At 42.4% G+C, this 21,304-nt stretch overlaps 1 protein-coding gene across 4 annotated transcripts in view; it reads right to left on the bottom strand.

Annotated features, from left to right (window-relative positions):
• Positions 1-6,649: 6,649 nt before the first annotated feature.
• SLC8A3 (solute carrier family 8 member A3) overlaps positions 6,650-21,304 on the bottom strand; it is a 309,897-nt gene continuing 295,242 nt past the window's right edge. For all 4 annotated transcript variants that reach the window (XM_040412161.1, XM_040412162.1, XM_040412163.1 and 1 more), the window contains 4 exons: positions 20,653-20,783; positions 19,647-19,746; positions 15,298-15,573; positions 6,650-8,395 (listed from right to left, as the gene is read on the bottom strand). In XM_040412161.1, coding sequence (XP_040268095.1) covers positions 8,019-8,395; positions 15,298-15,573; positions 19,647-19,746; positions 20,653-20,783 — 884 coding nt within the window. In that variant the 3' untranslated portion in view covers positions 6,650-8,018. The remainder of the gene's footprint in view (positions 8,396-15,297; positions 15,574-19,646; positions 19,747-20,652; positions 20,784-21,304) is intronic.

Raw genomic sequence — 21,304 nt, 5'->3', positions numbered from 1 at the left:
CAATATCAGATCACTCAGAAACAATAGCTTATATTTATGTATCAAAATAAACCTTTGCCATAGAATTTCAATATAATTGCTTTATAAGGAACATAGATCTTTTTTTTTTTCATTTTTTTTTTCATTTTTTTTTTTACTTAATGTTCTCAGAACCATCCAAAGACTTTTTTACATCAGTGTATAAATCCGATTGTAAATCCTTTTTAAACCAGAAAGTGAGCAGCCGCGTGTTGACAGCCTAGTAGAAAGAGCGTGGGTCAACTTCTGCCCCACCTCAAAAATAATCCAAAAATGTAAAAAAAAACAATGTAAACACGTATTGCATTTTACAGTTGTACATGTGCCACACTGTAACTACAGAAAGTGAATAAGCCAAGAAACAAGTACAAGTGTCACTGACATAGTTACACACTGTAGAAATAGCTTACATGGTATTTGGGAAAGTGGAACAGCAAAATATCGGGAATTCGGGTCACATAGGTAAAACCAACTATTTGTCAGTGAGCGGATGAGTCTGTCTGAGATGTATGTAAATATGGAAAGGTGTAGAATTTGTCATTACAGAATTGTAGATGAAACCTCTATAGGATACCGGTGTTTATCGCTTCTTTCAACACCTTAAAGCTACACTCAACTTGTAAGAATCTAACTGCCAAATTCCATTGAGCATAATGCACAGGTCCATTGGTTATATTAGGACCTATACACTCGCTGGGCATCGCACCTTTACCTCTGCTCCCAAGACACTATTGCATTTCTCCATGCTGGATGTCAGATTGGGTGGGACAGTTTGCCTGGACAACCCCTTTTAAGCTATTCCTCTGCCTAGAAGAACTCTGGTGAAATTCCCCAAGACTGTCCTGCAGGCACCTCTTATGGAACTGTTTGCATTGCAGCCACGATTAATTTAAGAGTTGGCTGGGATTAGAAGATCAGGTCCATGCCCCCAGAAACTGCACCACCGTTTCCACAGCCTACGTGAGGTATTACAGCTCAGTTCTATTCAGTCGAATGAACAGGAATACCAGGCACTGCCGTGGACAAGTGGTGTTGGTTTCTACTCCCCGACAACACTTTTAAGATTTCCCACGATCCTGCAGTTTATTACCAGAACATATTGCTAAGTCAACATTTCAAATAATTGAACTATATTAGACTTGCTTGAAGAATGAGTTGACCAGTTGCTTACATTTGGTCCGACTGTTGTCCTTCACCTTTCACAAGCTACCTGCCTTTATTTATCTCTAGGAACCAGAAATGCTTGCCGCTAACATGGCATAGCCTGACACATGTAATGTGTGATTCTTGTGATTTGGGAACAATGTGTATTCAGAGGCGTAAAGGTTTCTGTCACAGTGAATGTAACCGGTGGGAAAGTAGACACACCTAGGATGTTCAGGCGAGTGTCACTTCTAACTAGATCAGCATCCTCAGGACGTGGATCCGGTTGAGAACATTATTAAATTCCATTGGTGACTAAAGTCCTACTACATTTACCCACACTGTCAATGCCACACCTTATTCTCTCGTCCAGGCCTCATGTCACAAGGGGTCTTATGTGCTGCTAGGATCATGAAGAGGTAAGTAAATGCCTTTTTGTAAAGTCTGATCTGGAGGCCCATACTTAAAATAGCCAGCTCCATTTAGCAGTGCGCCATGGGGCCCTGGCATGTTCTAGTTATGTCCCCGCACATACTGGCATTGTTTTAGAAGAAAAGGCTCATCCTGTAGCTGCAAAGTTGTAAAAAAAAGTCATGAATCTGCTGTATGCTGCCATCTGTACAACTCTAGAAGGTGTACATGGAACAAAAGGATTACATATATAATATACACACATGTACTGCTGTATTTAATATAGGCATCTCCTTATAATAGAAAGACTTGTGTGTTCACCTCTGTCTTTATTTAAACCCATCAGAAGTTGCATCGGGATGTGTCTTTATGGAGACCACCATTAACCCATAGAATGCTAATCCCACATTTATTTGTTAGATTTCTAAAGTGCTGCCTCTCGTGTCTATGCACTACACCAGGGGTAGGCAACCTTTGGCACTCCAGCTGTTGTGAAACCACAACTCCCAGCATGCATATTTGCTCTGCTATTCTAAGAACTCTCACAGAAATGAATGGAGCATCCTGGGAATTGTAGTTTTACAACAGCTGGAGTGCCGAAGGTTGCTGACCCTTGCTATACACCAGTACTGCTGGATGTATGGTAACCATAGGAAGGAAATGTTCACATGATAAAAATCTGCCATGGGGAATGGCCGTAGAAAATGCACCAATAGCTTTACACTGACTTCAAAGAAAGAAAGAAAGAAAGAAAAAGAAAAAAAACACCAACTTGAGATCCGCTTCTGAGGTGACATGTTACTTCTTTGAAACAGATTAATGGTGGTTTTTGCATTGAAGTCATTGCAAGCAGTAAAAAACGTTAGTACTTTTAAAATGGTTCTGAATTATCCCACCCAAGGACTGAAACGCTGTAAAAAACGCTTCTAAAGCCTCTTCCGAAGTGCTTGTAAATGCTCCTCGAAATCTGCCACTAAAAACGACCAGCTACTAATCTGCTTCCGATTTTTCTGCTGTGGATTTTGCAGTGAGAGCATACCCTCATAATTCTGCTCATCTAGTTCTAAGATTTGTGCCGAAAGTGATGACATGCACCTCTATTGTTTAAGAAGGTGGGGCTGTATTTTGTACTTTCAAAATAGCATAATATAGAGCGCCACCTTCAGGCTGTAAAGAGCGCCGAACTCAAGCACATTTGTTATTTCCATCATTACATGGACTGTACAGATGCCTCAATGGGCTATCATTGTTGTAAACTTTAATTTGTGAAATGTATTTTCAGCATACAAAGGGGAATATACAGTATGTAGAGAGAAACCCACACCTACTGTGTCACACTGTATGGGGTTGGGTATGGGGGCTATTAATTGATTTTGTGGGTTGAGAGGATAGCCCGATCGCTATGGCTGCTTTCACACATGCAGGTTTATTTTTAATCAGTGTTTTTTTTTAAGTTTTTTTTTTTACTGTTTGTGACATGAGCTATGACTGGCCAAGTGAACTTTCATACCTGATCATTACCCCATGTAAACATTGCCAGCGATTGCCCTACAAACGAGAAGATGATTGTTGGCCATTGATGGCATCTTTTATGCCGGTGTTCTTCCAAATCTCTATACCTTGCGAAAAGTCTATACCGGAAGTGACGCGGCCGCACAGCAATCAGCTGGAGGAGGGTGTGCGCAGCGCTGCGCAAGCGCACATCCACCGGCTTAGCAAAGAATTATTGCAGCGCCGCGATAGAAGTACACCGCGCGTGCACACTTAGGGGTATAGAGATTTAGCAAAAATGTTTCATCAGATCTCCCTACCCCTGAGTGCGCACGCGCCCACAAATCATCAGTTGCAATTCAGCTCTACTATGTGGTGAGCTCGGTATTCAGCACTCAGCTCTGCAGTAAGGATGAACTGCAACTGATGATTTGTGGGCGCGTGCGCACTCAGGGGTAGGGAGATCTGATGAAACATTTTGCGCTGCAAAATCTCTATACCCCTAAGTGCGCACGCGCAGTGTACGAAGTACTTTTATCGCGGCGCTGCAATAATTCTCCAGCTGATTTCTGTGCGGCTGCGTCACTTCCGGTATAGACTTTTCGCAAGGTATAGGGATTTGGCAGAACACCGGTCTAAAAATAATTTTCAACATCGATTTTCCTCAGGTAACAGGGGATGTGCTGCAGAGTCTGAGAGATGAGGGTTCCTTCAAACCTTCCTGATAATTCCCATGCAAAAATGAAAGTAGGACGAGCACCAAATGGCTTCCTGTATTGTTAATTGGTGCTCTTTCGGGCAATTCAACTGCCCATCAAAAGGACCCTTACTCTGAGGCTAGTAACTTGTGTGTAAGCAGATATTAAAGGTGCAGGATGTACTCATTTCATTAATTTATGATGAATATGGATAAAGCCCAAAAAAGGTTTATGCAGAGAGTTCAATATATGTATATATTAGATATATGACCTATATGCTATCAGAATCACATCAGTTAGTCAAATTGTCTTGTCTCGTAGTTCAATTTCTGCCTTAGGGCTCATGCACATGACCATTGCCTGTTTTGCGGTCCACAAATTGCGGATCCCAGCCGCGGGCTTTCCGCATTTTACAGAATGCTCGACCCATAAAACAACTGTCCTATCCTTGTCTGAAATACTGTATGGACAATAATAGGACATTTTCTATTTTTTGCTGTCCTCATCTTTTGCGGCCCCATTGAAGTGAGGGGCAAAAAATAATTTTGTGTGCATGAGCCCTTAAAAGACAGCCCGGACACCTACTGGTCTGTCTCTACCGATTCACTTTTCACCTATACATTAGTACTGCGGATGCATACCAATATGTTCATGTGACACATGCCCAATGTCACATTTTTGGTACATGAACACGTAGCAGAATTGATGCGGACAGAAAATCCACAGCAGATTAGCATACAATACATGTGTACATATATTTCACCATGGAACAATCCCCCGCACCTAATGCCAGTACTCATTGTAGGCGAGACAGGCTGAACCTTGTGCATCACTTACTCCAATTGGAGCTTTGGATGCTGTTTTAACCCTTTCTTGAATGAAACCTGCCAGCTTTGGTATTGTATACTATTCTTATTAATGTAATAACCCTAATATCACCTTTCCATGCCAAATCCCCCTCGTTGATCAGTTGAAGGAGGCTGGATGTGTATCACCGTTATCCAGGACTATGCAGAGTTAGATCTAATAGGGGGGTAAAATGGAGAACAAGTGATTTATTACATCTTAATCCAGCACCTGTAAGATTTTTACGATGCTTGAGATATGTGGCGGTGGTATAAGTAAAGAATCTGGTCTTATATACTGTAAAGTAAAGAACGCTGAAGGCAGATGAGAGCTAGTGAAGGGTCTGTCCTGGAACCATTCTTATTATTCGAGGCGATAAACAGGAGCCGAGCAACATGTCCATGAGTAAGTCACAGACATAAGTCACATCCGTGACCAGAACTTGCTCCTCTGTATTGGTACACTGCCCCGTATGTGACATCCACCAAACATGCTCTATAGTGGCCTAGATTTGATGTCTTGTCTACTTCCCCTTCTATTGCTGGTTAAGCATAATTTACAGTATGTCTAGAAGATCAGAGAGCACAGGACTAGTGGTTGTCCTTCTATTAGATTTTCCTGATGTAATCATTATTTCTGTTGAAGATTCCTAGTAACCACTGTTATTTTAGGAGATATTCACCTTGTTGGTGAGCACATATTGCTCAGCTCCATGTATTTTGCAGCTAAAGTACAATGATATGGTACTGCTCCTATACCTATTTACCTCCTTTATACATACTTTATATTGTGTGTTGACTTGTATACGGAAACATCAAGTAAATGTTCTCAAGAAAACACTGCTCCTATATGATGGCATCATTCAAGTTCTCACTAATCTCATCTATACAACCAGTCCAGAAAATGTCCTCAAGTTTGGACATGCTTTTTCCCTTGCATTTTTATCATGTTGTTGTAATATGTATGTACTGTTGTAATTTGGCTTCTGAAATCTTGGCGTTTATACCTTTTTGTTATTTTGTGTGGTGTATTAACCATATAGAATGTGTGTGTGTGTGTGTATATGTGTGTGTGTGTGTGTGTGTGTGTGTGTGTGTGTGTGTGTGTATATATATATATATATATATATATATATATATATATATACACATACATACATACACACAGTACAGACCAAAAGTTTGGACACACCTTCTCATTCAAAGAGTTTTCTTTATTTTCATGACTATGAAGGCATCAAAACTATGAATTAACACATGTGGAATTATATACATAACAAACAAGTGTGAAACAACTGAAAATATGTCATATTCTAGGTTCTTCAAAGTAGCCACCTTTTGCTTTGATTACTGCTTTGCACACTCTTGGCATTCTCTTGATGAGCTTCAAGAGGTAGTCCCCTGAAAGGGTTTTCACTTCACAGGTGTGCCCTGTCAGGTTTAATAAGTGGGATTTCTTGCCTTATAAATGGGGTTGGGACCATCAGTTGCGTTGAGGAGAAGTCAGGTGGATACACAGCTGATAGTCCTACTGAACAGACTGTTAGCTGCTTTTTTCTTGCCATAATACAAATTCTAACAGTCTATTCAGTAGGACTATCAGCTGTGTATCCACCTGACTTCTCCTCAACGCAACTGATGGTCCCAACCCCATTTATAAGGCAAGAAATCCCACTTATTAAACCTGACAGGGCACACCTGTGAAGTGAAAACCATTTCAGGGGACTACCTCTTGAAGCTCATCAAGAGAATGCCAAGAGTGTGCAAAGCAGTAATCAAAGCAAAAGGTGGCTACTTTGAAGAACCTAGAATCTGACATATTTTCAGACTTTTCACACTTGTTTGTTATGTATATAATTCTACATGTGTTAATTCATAGTTTTGATGCCTTCAGTGTGAATCTACAATTTTCATAGTCATGAAAATAAAGAAAACTCTTTGAATGAGAAGGTGTGTCCAAACTTTTGGTCTGTACTGTATATATATATATATATATATATATATATATATATATATATATATATATATATATATTTATTTGTAACCGTCCTTCTTACTGGTGCCTTATGTCTTGCTCCTCAATGACACATGTTGCTGTTTAATACGAGCACTACAACCTCAAGTGTGAAAGGACAGAACTCTTTCTTGCTGCATAACCTCAATAAAGCCTTGTATAGAAGGAATATGTAACATAAATTAGATAAAAATATATTTCCCTGTAAAATTCTTTTGCGAGTAATGACATGAAAGTGATGTTGAAAATGATGGATGAGAAACTGGCATCTTCATCTTGAGTCAGCAAAATCTAAAGGTCCTGTATACAAAAATAAATAGAATTTAGTCTTCTAAAAGAACAGTAATCCAGTATATTGGGATAAACCCTCCTAATATACAAGTAGAAGGAAAAGAACAGGTAGTTAAAGTGTAACAGAAGACCAACCACGGCTAAAGCTTATGTCCAGATACAAGGGGATGTGGACTGTTCTCTCTAGCCAATCTGGTAGGATCCAGTAGGACATGGGTATGGAGGGAAATATGAGGCGAAGGTGGGTCATCCATTAGGCATTTGAGAACTACTTATTTAAACTGACTGCCAATATGAAACCACGCTGGTGGTCCAGCGACAAGTGATTACTAGGTATGTACAAAGGTTTACAAGCTTCCATAAGGTGACCTCAATTCTTTCTCTCTTTTCTCCATCCAAGGGTTGTTGACACTTATATATAAACCTGGAATTCCCAGTGTGCAATCTAGCGGTGCTACAGAGTTACACTGAAGGCTTCTTCACGGTTCCTTGGCTTCACCAATTGCGTTTTTTTTTCAGTTTGCAGTGTGATTAAATGAAAAAAATAAGACATATTTAGCTACCACTGTGTCATAAGTTTTAAAACAGTGATTATTGAGATCTATTTAGAAGGCGGCGTATAAATATGAAATAAATACAAAGGTTTGTTTAAAGCGACAAACAAAAACCCAACAAAATAAAGATGCAAATAAACCAGAAAATACGGAAATTCTTGCTGGTTGTAACCATTATTATTCCATTGGTCAAAGGGTGATGTTGCCTGGTACCCTGGGCGGCACAAATAGCTTCCTCTTGCTATTGTAATTAAAAAGTGACCAGTATTTAAAGTGTATCCACTGTCCGGTAATCATTGGCTAGAAAGCGCTTTTTTGTTTGTTTGTTTCCTGACCGGGTTCTCAGAAATTGAGAGTACCGGTATTTGTCTTAATGCACGTCAACCACTGATACAAGTCACAAGGTCCTTTGGATTGTGTTATCATCCATCTCCAGCGGATGTAGAGATGCAATTTGATTTGGCTGGTATCCCTTCTGCAATGGAGATTCTCCTGAAGGAGACTGCCGTCAGATGAAGGCGGCAGGTTTGTTGCAGGCGTCGCTTGGCTTAGATTAGAACCCTTTGATATAACAGTAGGCTTCCAGAGTAGCAAATAAGATGTAAAGTAGCCATAAGGTTACAAAGAGCAAAGTTGTGGCAAGTCTGCAGCCCCTTGGGCCACCCAGTTCCCCACCTATACTAGGCCGCCTCCTATACAGCAAGACGCTGATGCAGACAAATGCAAAGATGGTAAACAGGGTTACTGAGAAAGCTAAGGTTCCGGCTTGTACATGGAATTCTTTTCCCTGGTAAGCCCAGTAGATGGCAGCCACCGACCATGCTATGCCAATACCGAGGAATACATTAACAGCATTGCTCCCGGTCACGTTGCCAATTGACGCATCCGCATACACATCCTGTGTAGCAGCTACTTTGCTTGCAAATGTATCTAGAAAAGAAAACATATGAATAAATACACGCATGTGCACACAATTAAATATCCGTATAATCAGGTTATTAGGTTATCCCTCTAATAAAATATTATGGTGGTCTCTAACTTGTGGCCCTTCAGCTGTTGCAGAAGTACAACTCCCAGCATACCCAATACTCAAGTTGCAGTTTTGCAACAGGATGTAATACATATTTTGCACAAGGCAGAATTCGGTGCAGATTCCATGCCAAAAAGCTGTTGGGTGGCTTCACAGAAATCACCTCCCATTGTCTCCAATGGGAGGCTGTGGTGCCATTGATTGGACCGCAGTTTGTTGCTGCAACTGCTCCAGGAAAGGACATGCACTTGGAAGGCATGGTAGTGGCCACTAACCTTGGCATCCCATTGAAAACAATGGGGAGGCAGGTTCTGCGTAGCTACTCAAGGGTATTTAGGTGAAGAATCTGTGCTAAATTCAGCCTGCAAAAAAGCAGCGCCCAGAAGGATGAACACTATCTCCTATCAACAAAAAGAGACTCCTCCAAAAGAAAGACTCCCATTTTTGGCGTCTCTTCCATTTGTACAAGTCTCTTTTTTTTGGGCTGATATAAGAGAATTTTCTTCCTTTTAGAGGAGGGCTAATTTGCATAATTTCCAATGGAGCATTGCTTGTACGTACGCCTCCATATACTTGCTGGATCTCTTAAATGAGAACAAGTATCCCCCTAGATCCAATTCAGTATTGCGAGATTATGTGATAATTCATACACCTGGTATTTTGCCATCAATACTTACGAGCAGTGCTCCAACTGTGCGGCGTCCCCTGCTTATTAGTGAGGCACTTTTGTTAGGAGAGATCATATGCTGATCTTTCCTGCTGCACAGGCTTTTCCCAGACTGCAATAGTATTTGATTTGTAATGTTATGCTGGGTTTACAAAAATCCAATATAAAATGAGAAATATTTGTAATTTTGTCATGAACGTGGAATGCTTTGAGTCCCACATATCACTAATTTATTTGCTGGTGAGGCCCCAGTAGAAAAAGATTCATAAGCCCTGCTCTTAAGTACTTTCACTGCGAGTTGCTCCAAGCTGTGAATAGGCCTTGTGATTATTTCTGAACTTACAGCTGAACTGTATTCTGGTCACTGAGTGGAAGCTGAATTAAATGCAGCTCAAGCAGGGGGTGAAAGAAGGTTGAATACCAGTGTGTACAGCCTTGTGCTGCAATCAGAGGAACAAACAACCATGGCATGTTTAGTGGTTATTCACTTGACCATATTTTTCTCTTGCGTGTACTGACCTGTACAAGTCAATGGCATACCTCCCAGCTTTTTGGATGGTCAAAGAGGGACACTAATGGTTCATTGTGTGATAGATCCAATTCCTGCAGATCTATACTCTTCAATAGTTTTCTCTTGTGAAATAGCGCAAAGATAATCTAAACATAGAGATTTCTAAAATCCCAAATGCATAAAATAATAATGAAATATTATTAAAAAAAATAGGCTCTAATATACAGATAGGGACCAGAAAAACACTTTCTGGGTCAATATTGTGAAAGTAATAATGCAAATGTATACCTCATATCAAAAAGAGGGACACTTGGGAGATCTGCAATTGGGCTATTCAAACATCTGTGATCCATGTGCTTGACTTGAAAAAATCACTGTGGATCACATCAGCCAATTCTATGGTTGTTTTTTTGCAGGTGGAAAATCAGAAACTGCCGTGTGCAAGAGCTCTTACTAGGATAAGCTGTTTGCAAAGTCATAGCTAGTTGAGGGGCAGGTGGGGCGGTCACCCAGGGCCCATTGCTGAGGGGCCCCCATCAAGGACACAGACAATGAGCACCAGAGCCTGAAAAAGCTGAACGTTTCTATTGTGGAAGCGCTCTTCAGTACAGGAGGCCCAGGGAGCGGTGAATATAGCACAGCTGACATTACTCACCGTCCCCTGGTCCTCTTCTCAGGACACCTGCGCTGTGCTGAGTCCTAACGGTGTATTGCATGTAGGCACACACTATGACCTGCCGCTATGCGAGGATTTTTTATTTTTATCTGGTCTGCCTTTAGGGTAAGGTGGGGTGGAAGATATAGGGGCACAGAGGTTTAAATTAATTTGGGGTCAGATCTGAGGTCTGAATGAACTTTGGGTCTGATCTGGGGATTGAATGAACTTGGGGTCTGATCTGGGGATTGAATGAACTTGGGGTCAGATTTTGGGTTTGATTGCATTTGGGGTCAGATTTTAGGTCTTCATACATTTGGGGCCTGATCTGGGGTCAGTATAAATTTGGGGGCTGATCTGGAAGTCTGTTAATTTTGAGGTCCTGTGTGGGGGTGGTTATTTAATTCTGGGGTCTCTAATAGGGACTGATCAGGGGTCTGTATGAATTTGGGGGCTGATCTAGGGTTTTATGGAAGGTGGACTTGTTGCAGCAGGCTCCAGAACACCCCATGCATCCAAGATGAAGATCAGCAGAAGTTAGAACACACCATTCATTTACAGAGGTGTGATGAGACAAAGGCCGTGCTATATACAGATGTAAGTGGATGGTGGACTCGGTGGAGTGTTCTGCTGATCTTCATTTTTTTGGATGCATGGTGTTCTACCGAATGAAAATCAGTAGCTGCAGAAGTTAGAGGACACCTCCATTTACATCTGTATATGTATATATATATATATCTCGTTGCAGGCCTCTTCTGCACATTTTTGGACTACAGTTACCGCCTACAGCAGCATATAGGAGAAATTAACGGGACAGTATACCCCACAGCCAGGTTGCATTATTTGATGTTGCTGGGTGATTTTTTTTTTTTTAATGTTTGCCCTTGTTATTGAAATTTTTGAAGCCAAAACCAGGAGAGAATTGAATAAAAGAGGAGTACATTTGTGCTACACCTGTCCTATATGCAGTACTTTCTCCCCATTTATGATTCACACCTGGTTTTGTCTTTAAAAAAAATCATAAAAAATAAAATTTGAATGTGCCTCTGAAATTGTAAACACGTAATGGGACTTTTTTTCTGAATGGAAACTAAACAGACTCCGTTGTAGTCGATTGAGTCTGTTCAGCTCTGCTCGGGTCAGTTAAGTGCCCTGTCCAACACTTATTTCCGTTGTTCTTCTCCTCTTACAGAGCAGAACAACGGAAAAATTTGGCGGTGATGTGAACCTGGCCTAAAGTGTTTTCTCATAATATACAGTACAAGAGCTGCACTACATGTCCAAGGGCTGTTCCCATTCAGAGCTTTTCAGCTGTGCTCATCTTCACAAAGGAGACATTCAGGAACCTGGAAATGACGAGCAATGTCACCGGCCCTTCCCTCATATTCCTGTTCCCTCACACTGCTCTGTGTCAGTTGTCCGTAATCTGAATATTATATAATACTAGCTGAAGGACCCGGCTTCGCTCGGGTATATTTAATATATTTCATTTCATGTTTGTGTGTGTCGTTAAAAGATATCAACACTATCCACTATAACAGTGACCTCCACAGCCCCCCACCCCTTAACACTGACCCCCCCCCCCAGTGCCCCGTCCCTTAAAATCGGACCTCCACAGGAGCCCATCCCCTTAACTTTGACCTTTACAGCAGCCTTCCCCTTTAACAGTGAGTTTCAAAGCACACCACCCCCTTGACAGTGACCTCCAGAGCCCGCCCCCTTAACAGTGGCCTTTACAGCAATCTGCCCCTTAACACTGACCTCCATAGCGGACCATCCCCTTAACTGTGACCTCCACAGCAGCATGCCCCTAGGGTGGCCAGAGGTCCAGTTTTAGGCCGGACAGTCTGGCTTTCAGATTCCCTGTCCTCTGTCTGGTGCAGGGCCTGGACGGACACAAGGATGTCCTTTTGAACAGCTCACTCTCAGACAGCAGCACTGTACTGTCTGAGTGTGAGCTGCAGGAAGAAAGTCACCGTCCCTCCCACCCCTGCAGCTGACAAAAATTGATTTTTAACTTAATTTTTTCAATCCCTGTCGGCTGAAGAGTGTCAGGGGGCATGGCCTAACTGGATCGGGGGGGGGGGGGGGGGGGTGTCCTTTTGAACAGCTCCCTCTGAGGGCTCTTTCACACTTGCGTTCTTTTCTTCCGGCATAGAGTTCCGTCGTCGGGGCTCTATGCCGGAAGAATCCTGATCAGTTTTATCCTAATGCATTCTGAATGGAGAGAAATCCGTTCAGGATGCATCAGGATGTCTTCAGTTCCGGGACAGGAACGTTTTTTGGCCGGAGAAAATACCGCAGCGTGCTGCGCTTTTTGCTCCGGTCAAAAATCCTGAACACTTGCCGCAAGGCCGGATCCGGAATTAATGCCCATTGAAAGGCATTGATCCGGACCGGCCTTAAGCTAAACGTCATTTCGGCGCATTGCCGGACCCGACGTTTAGCTTTTTCAGAGTGGTTACCATGGCTGCCGGGACGCTAAAGTCCTGGCAGCCATGGTAAAGTGTCGTGGGGAGCGGGGGAGCAGTGTACTTACCGTCCGTGCGGCTCCCCGGGCGCTCCAGAGTGACGTCAGAGCGCCCCATGCGCATGGATGACGTGATCCATGTGATCACGTGATCCATGCGCATGGGGCGCTCTGACGTCATTCTGGAGCGCCCGGGGAGCTCCCCCGCTCCCCACTACTACTATGGCAGCCAGGACTTTAATAGCGTCCTGGGTGCCATATGGAAACCTGGAGTAAAACGATGTATGTGGAGGGTAACGGCCTGCGAGCTTCTATTGGCTGATAAGGGTCATGTGACCAAGCTTCTATTGGCTAATGCATTTATTTTATTTTTTATATATCTCAGGAACGGTACGTCCTAGAGAGCTGAGACCTGGTCTAAAACCTTTCCGGACACCTGATGTACCTGTGTGCCAAATTTCGTGATTGTAAATGCGGCGGTACGGATTCCTTTAGCGGACACACATACATACATACACACACATACACTCAGCTTTATATATTAGATTAATGTTATTTCCTTAGGCCCCTTTCACACGGGCGAGTATTCCGCGCAGATGCGATGCGTGAGTTGAACAAGTGGATTAAGGCGAGTTAAATTAAAAATTTTTATTTTTTTAACCCCTCCAGCCCTATTGTACTATGCATTCTGTATTCAGAATTCTATTATTTTCCCTTATAACCATGTTATAAGGGGAAATAATACAATCTACACTACAAATAACCCAAACCTGAACTTCTGTAAAGAAGTTCGGGTCTGGGTACCACAGTCGGTTTTTTATCACGCGCGTGCAAAACACATTGCACCCGCGCGATAAAAACTGAACGTCGGAACGCAATCGCAGTCAAAACTGACTGCAATTGCGTTCCTACTCGCGCGGGTTTTCCGCAATGCACCGGGACGCATCCGGACACACCCGTGTGAAAGAGGCCTTACTCAATGATCCTTATCTTGTTCCGGCAGTAAAGTAGAATATACAATTACAATTCTATCATATCCTTTTAACTAGTAATAGGCGATTACCTTCAGTCTCACTGTAAGCGAGGATTATTTAGTTTTTTTGTTTTTTTACCAATGTGTTGCACAGCCTGTTTGACCACCGGATGTCCCTCACCTTAAATCCACACACACACGATAAAGATTTTTTAAGAATCCAGTACTGATGACCTATCCCTAGCATAGGTGATCAATATCAGATTGCTGAGGGTCCACCACCAGCACCCCCACCGATCAGGGTCGCAGCATACACAACACCGCACGGTACATTTGCATAGCGGCCGTGCCTGGTATTATAGCCTGGGCCCATTCACTTGAATAGGACCGAGCTACACACAGGCCATGTGACCGATGAACTTGTCACTGGTTACAGGTTGAATGCTCTTTTTTTATGTATCATCTTTCATGTAGGTTTCTAATTTAAAAATATCCCCTTTAAATAAGAAAAATAGGAAAAAAATATAAATAAGAACATTTTTCTATAATTACATCTGTTTCTAAGAAAGCAGAATAACTGACTAGCGCTACAGCTATCTCCCAGTTTCCTAGGAAATCTGCCCCGGTTTAAACAATGAATATATACCCTGTATTAGTGTGTAATTAGGCAGCTGAGACTCTAAGATACCTGAGCAGCAATTCCATGTGGGAGATTTCCGGAAAATGGCTTTAACACACAAATGTCTAAATATAGATTTTAATTTGTAAAGGGAAAGTCGCCTATATTTTTTGACAATTTAAAGTCAGATTGTAGATTTTTTTATTGTTTTCTGAACATGATTATGGGGGCAGCTATCTTGCCTGAGCTGTTTTTAGCAGCATTTTTACAGATGTGGTTCACAGCAGCCACCATGGACCATAGACAATATAGTCCAGAGGGCACCTTATTGCCTTCTATGGGAGTTTTCCTGAGATGCTCTGTGGCCTGTATTGATTATAACTTTCCATAATGTCCTCCATGACAGCACCACAGCAAGTTGTTCTTTCTAATCTTCTTTAGGGACAGCCTGGAACACAGAGAGGTCAAGAGACCCCTCCAACCACTCTTCAGTGTTCTTCCTGTCCCTACAGAGGGCAGGTGTAGAGAGGACCTCTTTTTGTGTATCAGGATCTAACATTCAAGGATTGGCGAAGAGCGAGTTAAAATGTGGTTCAATTTCGGACATCTAGGTGTACAAAAATTATTTGAAGGGGGCATGGCTTCACTAGAATGGGGTGTGCTCTACTATTCACTGTTTTGGACCAAACACCAAAATTGCAGTTTGTAAAATTCTGTTGGTAAAGGGTTAGTGTCTAGCCGTGCACCAGATTTACCATCTAGCCTCCGTCCCTGTGATAAATAATGTATTTGCATTAGTAAGTCTGCCCCATTGTTTTTTCAATTCTTTTATACTAGATCATGACCTTTAATGCAGTGGACACATTTATACGGCAGTATAATTTCCTCCAAATAGGGTCTCACTTACCAGGCACCGATGTGCCAAAGGCCACAAATACCACTGCAGTTACAGAATCCTTCAAGCCAATGGTACAGCCGAAATGAGAAGCAAGATCCCCGATGATGGCAGTGAGGATGCCAATGATAACTATTGATATAACAAAGCACGCCCATCCATTCAAATATTCCGTAGGGGGAACGCACGCAAAAAGTACTTTCCAGAACACGGTCAAAAAGTGCATAACATAGTCAAAGCAAGATGGCAGCCGCTCTTCTCCAGATTCATCCTCATCTTCATCTCCGGCTACATTAATGACAAGAAAACAAACGTATAAACTTGAATACAGAACACTATTATTGTGATTTAGTCTTTGACACATGATGTACAGAAGCTGGGGCACACTCAAGAGTGTGAGAGATGTTACCAAGAAACATTGAACCTGCCATGGAGGAATTCTGTAGCTGTAGCTCCATGACTCATGCTCAGAAAACATTTTTGCAAAGCTACCATTATCTGCACCACTGTATGCACACGAGCCCAGGGGAAACATTATGGCATTTTACAGTGATGCTGACTATATATTCCAAAGCTGAAAGGGATTTTCCAGTTTTAATTAAGTGATGGCTTATCATGGGTGGATTGGCCATAGACCCTACAGGTAAATTTCCCAGTGGTCCGATGCCCAGGGGGCCACTTGATCCCTCCTCTTGGCTGTCAGCTAGGTACATAAAGATCTGATGCTCTCAGCATTAATTAATGTAGGAGCATCAGGCACTTATGCACCTGGCCTGTGGCCGCAGATGCCCTCTTGAATTTAATGATATTGCTGACCTCAGGGAGATGATACAGCTTCATACTGTGGGGCGGGCAGCAGTATTTTGTGCTGCACTGTGGTATCTTGTTTCTCAGAGGCTGTATTTAGTTCTGCACTGTGGTATTTGGTTCTGCTGGGGTGGTATTTTGTCCTGCACTACAGTATTGCTGGACCCGCCTACTTGTGTTGCCCCACCTTCTGTCAATTTGGACCTGCCTACAACATGAGGCCACTGTTATTAATTTTTTTCCAGGGCCAATTTAAGTTCCCAGTCCGCCCCTGTGGCCTATCCTCCAATTGGAGCAGCACTATAGGTAGCAAGGTCTCTCCACTACAAGGCTGACGGAGCTGTGTAGTTCTGTCACAGATTTCAGGCAATTAAGCTACTCCTGAACAGCTGATCCGCTGGGGTGTGGGGTGTCAGACCCCTGCTGATCAGCTAGTGATAGCTTATCCTAAGGCCTTTTGCCTCTCTTAATCAAAGCAGATCCACAATTTTGCCTCTCTTAATCAAAGCAGATTCACAACTCAATATTTGTGATACTGCCCCCTCTGAGGGTCAATTCAATTTTCTGACTACCACTAAGTAGGGTTAGGTGCAAGTAACTGTAATCCAGCTAGCACAGGTTATGTGTCCTATTGTCCCTCTAATAACACAATGCTCAGGCTCTATGAATCTGAACAGACAGCCACTCTATACATGTGATTTCAGCGCTGGTGCCGTCCTTGTATGACAAAGACAACCAATTAACCCCTTCATCTAGATGGCCGGCATGTGCTCCAGTTCCATTGCGGTGGCTGCTGTAGGAGAAATACCCATCTAGCTGCAGCTTCGGGCAAATCAGCTGTTTGCCAGGGCTGCATTTTGAAAGGGTTTGTCTTTGATATGCCCAGGGACAGTAATGGCAGGTTTACATGGCTCGACTATCAGGCAGATTACTGGGGACGAACATTCCTACGAACGCTCATTCCCGAAAATCTGCCCGTCTAAAGGTGCAGCTGATTACCCAATGAATCAGCAAAATGCTTGTTCATCTGGTAAAACTGATGTTCATGCAGGCAAGTAAATTATCGTTTCTGGGCAGCAGATCGTGCTGTCTAAACAATGCAACTCTATGACGATGAGCGATCGCAATAGTGGCCCTTCGTCCTTATACTGTGGAGGTGATCGCTGCATGCAAAGCACTTCACCCCCACTGAACTAGCAGCCAGTTGTCTGCCAGAAAGGAACGCTTCCTTCCCAATAATTGGGATAAGGAATAAAAAAATACTTGAAGCTCTGAATTCGGTCACATCTACATATACAGCGTGTATAGCTGCTCATATTCCGTACGTGCTCTTTACTGAAATGTAGATTCTTTTTTGTTTTATTAAAAAGATCACTTCAAACAAATCTTTGGGTAGGTTTTTCATGAATAGCAAAGAAGGCAGATTTCTAAAGTTCAACTACATTAAAAGAACAGATTAGTTAAAATTGCATGTTCTGCCTTGAATTTCAATTAACCTTACATTTTCAATAGCTTTGCATATAGACATGAAGAAGTAAATGCCAGGTAATCCTAATTTTGCAGTTCTGATTGCCAGGTAAATCCGCTAATTAAAATATTGTCTTCCTATGCTTGTTCTGGTTGCAGTCAGATAGTCGTGCAGCTCCCCTCTGCTTCCAGACTATTTTGTAGGTTGGTAATTTAGCTTGTGTGGCCGCCCAGCAGCAGTTGTCAGAAGTGGCCGGGCTGATAGACTATGCAGCTCTTGGGTATTCACAATTTCAGCATTGAAATCTACAATTACACCTTATAATAGGATTAATCTATTGTGTCTTTTATTTCACAGAAATTACTGCTTTAAAGTGTTTAATTTGCAAAGGAAGAAATGGTTCCCAAAAGGTCTAAGCAAGGATAACTGTGACATATATTCTAATTTTAAATGGGGATCTTTTGAGGTAAAACACTGAAGAATATAGGATGATATAGTGACTCAGTAGATAGCACTAGAGAGCTGAGACCTTGTTTGAATCTGTGAGTAAAAAAAAAAGTGTTATGGTACAATGACTCCTAGGGATGAATATGGAGAATCTTACGGACCTCTTTTACGACATTACAATATTGATGGACTATCCTTAGAATAGGCCACCAATATCAGCTTGGGCAGGATCTGACTCTGGCACCCCTGGCCATCAGCAGTTTGAAGGGACTGTGGTGCTTGGGCAGGTTCTGCGGCCTCTTCATTTCTTACATCGGTCAGCAGACCAGAATGCTTTCCATACAGTATTTTAGCAGCTGTTTTATGTATTGAAGTGCTGTCCATTCACTTGATGTACGGTGTTCTGGTATATGGACTGATGTTAAAGGGGTTATCCAACCCCTAAAATGCTTCCCCTACTGCCCAGGCCCCTCAAACACATTGTACTTACCGCGCTCCATGGCACCCATGTCGCTTCTGGTGCCTGCACGGCCGCTGCTGCATCTCCCCGTCGCGCAGATGAAAACATTGCGGGTGACGCTAGGGAGGCTCGTCCCCATCGCAGCCTGCTATTGGCTGCTTCCCCCGTCACTGGATGTTTTCATCCACCTGATGGGGAGATGCAGCAGCGGCCGTGCGGGTGTCAGATGCAACGTGGGTGTCGGGGAGCGAGGTAAGTACAATATGTGTGAGGGGCCCTGGCAATAGGGGAGGCATTTTAGGGGTTAGATAACCCCTTTAACAATGAAAGCAGAGCACCGTGGCCCCTTCTAACACCTAATTGTGGAGGTGCAACTTTGATTAAACATTTTCTATTTTCTAGTTCTAGCTCCTATGCAGACCTATGCCTCTTCTTGGTAACAAACAGGGCCATTGTAGTCTGATCCTGGTGTATTCCCTTCCACCAGTCCCCTATTTATTGCTAATATACTTAATTAATAGTTGTAAAGTAAAGATGAAAGGGAGGTTCACTGCAGGATCAGACTACACAGGGATAGTTTGATGTCTGTTACCATGGAAACGCATGGGTCTGCATTGCAGTTGTAGACCCAAAACAACTGGAAGTTTTCAATCCAGTCTATTTCCAGAGTTGCTGTTCTTTTCGTTTAGATGCATTAAGACAAATAATAAGTGGTTGTGAATGTGGACATAACCATTTAAAACAAACATGAAGCACTGTGTCCCTACGTTATTGTAAGGGGTTTATACTTTTATATCTCTACATTAAATGATTTTCAAACAACATGAAACAGACTTGATAGATCCACAGACATTTAAAAAAATACATTAAATTACAGTAATTGTCCAGCCGTTAATATTGATTACCTATCGTCAGTGAATGGAGAGAGTGCTTGTAATTACACTACTCCACCGCTCCACAGGAGACGAGGCGAAGTGTAAAGACCAGCAAGAGGTACTCACATAGAGCACCACCTCCTGATCAAACAACTGATCAGCGGTTGTGTCTAACCCCCGCCGATCTGATATTGATGATCTATCCTGACGATAGGACATCAATATTAACGGCTGGACAACCCCTTTAAATATTAAAATGTTTCTACAGTGACTATGAAATACTTGGGTTATTAATAACGCTTACCTGCACTAACAGTAATTGCTTCCATGAACTGATCCCTCCAGGAATGAGTTCCTACCACCAGGGCGAGGTTGGTCTTTTTAATGAGTTTGTCCACTGTACTCTACCAGCAAAGTAATACAGAAAACGAGTTAACATTTTAATAATAATTTTATTGATTATATTAAAGGGGTTGTCCGGGTTCAGACCTGAACCCAGACACAACCCTATCACACTCATTCACCATGAATGAGTGGAGCATCGGAGCTTTTCACACTCCAATGCTCCACCTTGCCCTGAGCTGAATGGCACAGGGCAAGGGAATTTTCTTGAAATCAGGTGACGTACCGGGCTTTCCGGGGTTAGTTAGTAGGAGGCTTCCGCTTAGCAGTGATCCTGGTGACGTCACCAGCACTAACGGGTGGTCTTTGGCGCTGCCCTAAAGCCCACCCATAAGAGCCGGTGACGTCACCGGAAACACTGCTAGGCGGAAAACTCCACCAAGCAATGTTCAAAAGTAAACAAACAGCCCTTGCCCTGCGCGATGCAGCGTAGGGCAAGGGGGAGCATCGGAGCATGAAAAGCTCTGATGCTCCACTCATTCATGGTGAATGAGTGCAGATCGGGTTGTGTCCAGGTTCAGGTCAGAACCCGGACAATCCCTTTAAAGCATACAGAAAACTATTAAACATTAGTTAATAAACACCTGGATCCACAGCCCCCACCCACCCGAAAAGAACCAAAGAGGGGAAAAAGGAAATAAATGAAAAAAGACAAAGGTATATAACGCAAAGTGCGTCTTTAGGCACCATGACAAAAGTTGAGCTTACTCTTTATCTTTAGGATCTAGGTCTGAGTTAACAAAATGCAAACAAACTCCTATTCTTTAATGTCATATAAGAGATAAATCTCCAAGTATTGAATGTCATGGAGCTATCACTGTGTTGAATTTTATGACTTCTTGGATTTACAGGAATTTTTGTATATCAGTTAATCATCATTTTATGGCTTATGATGTAAATGCTCTCACTTTAAACTCATAAGACTCTTCAATAACCACTTCAAGTTTTGGGTGCTCCCCCAAAACTGGTTTTCCCATCTCAGCAATTCGTTTGGCTTCTTCTTCCTCCACTGAAAATTTCCTTTCCACAAGTTCAACAGCTAGAAAACATAAATTTATTTTGCTTAGAAGTGAACTTATACAGTATGTATTACCTGTTATTTACTTAACACCATATTTTAGAGCAGTTCGCATTGGAGAAATTATGCCTATTACAGTTTACAACTCAACTCCCATTATTGATTCTAAGAAAGGTCCATGGGGCCAGGGGTATGGCAGTCTGAAGACTTGTATTAATAAACAGTAGACCCAGACTCACACCAATACTATCTTGTGATGTTACTTTGTAACACTTGCCATAGCAGAGCTGTGTTTCCCATTTAACAGTTTACCATGACTTCACAGACTTTACAAGACTGCCAGCGGGGACCTACTGAGTTCTCTAAAGGTGGCCATACACTTAAGATAAAAGTTGCCCAGAATAGCCAAATTTGGGCATTTCGACCGACTGATGTTTGAAAAATTAGCACCATTGATCGTGATGACCAACTGCAGACTCTTGTCTGCTGAAAATGTAATCAGACATGGTGGCAAATTTTGGCCTTTGTTGGCCGAAACTGTA

This window comes from Bufo bufo, chromosome 11 (genome assembly GCF_905171765.1).
Source record: "Bufo bufo chromosome 11, aBufBuf1.1, whole genome shotgun sequence".
Taxonomy (NCBI): domain Eukaryota; kingdom Metazoa; phylum Chordata; class Amphibia; order Anura; family Bufonidae; genus Bufo; species Bufo bufo.
Note: the sequence above shows the minus strand (reverse complement) of the source record. Positions and strands in the feature narration are given on the sequence as shown.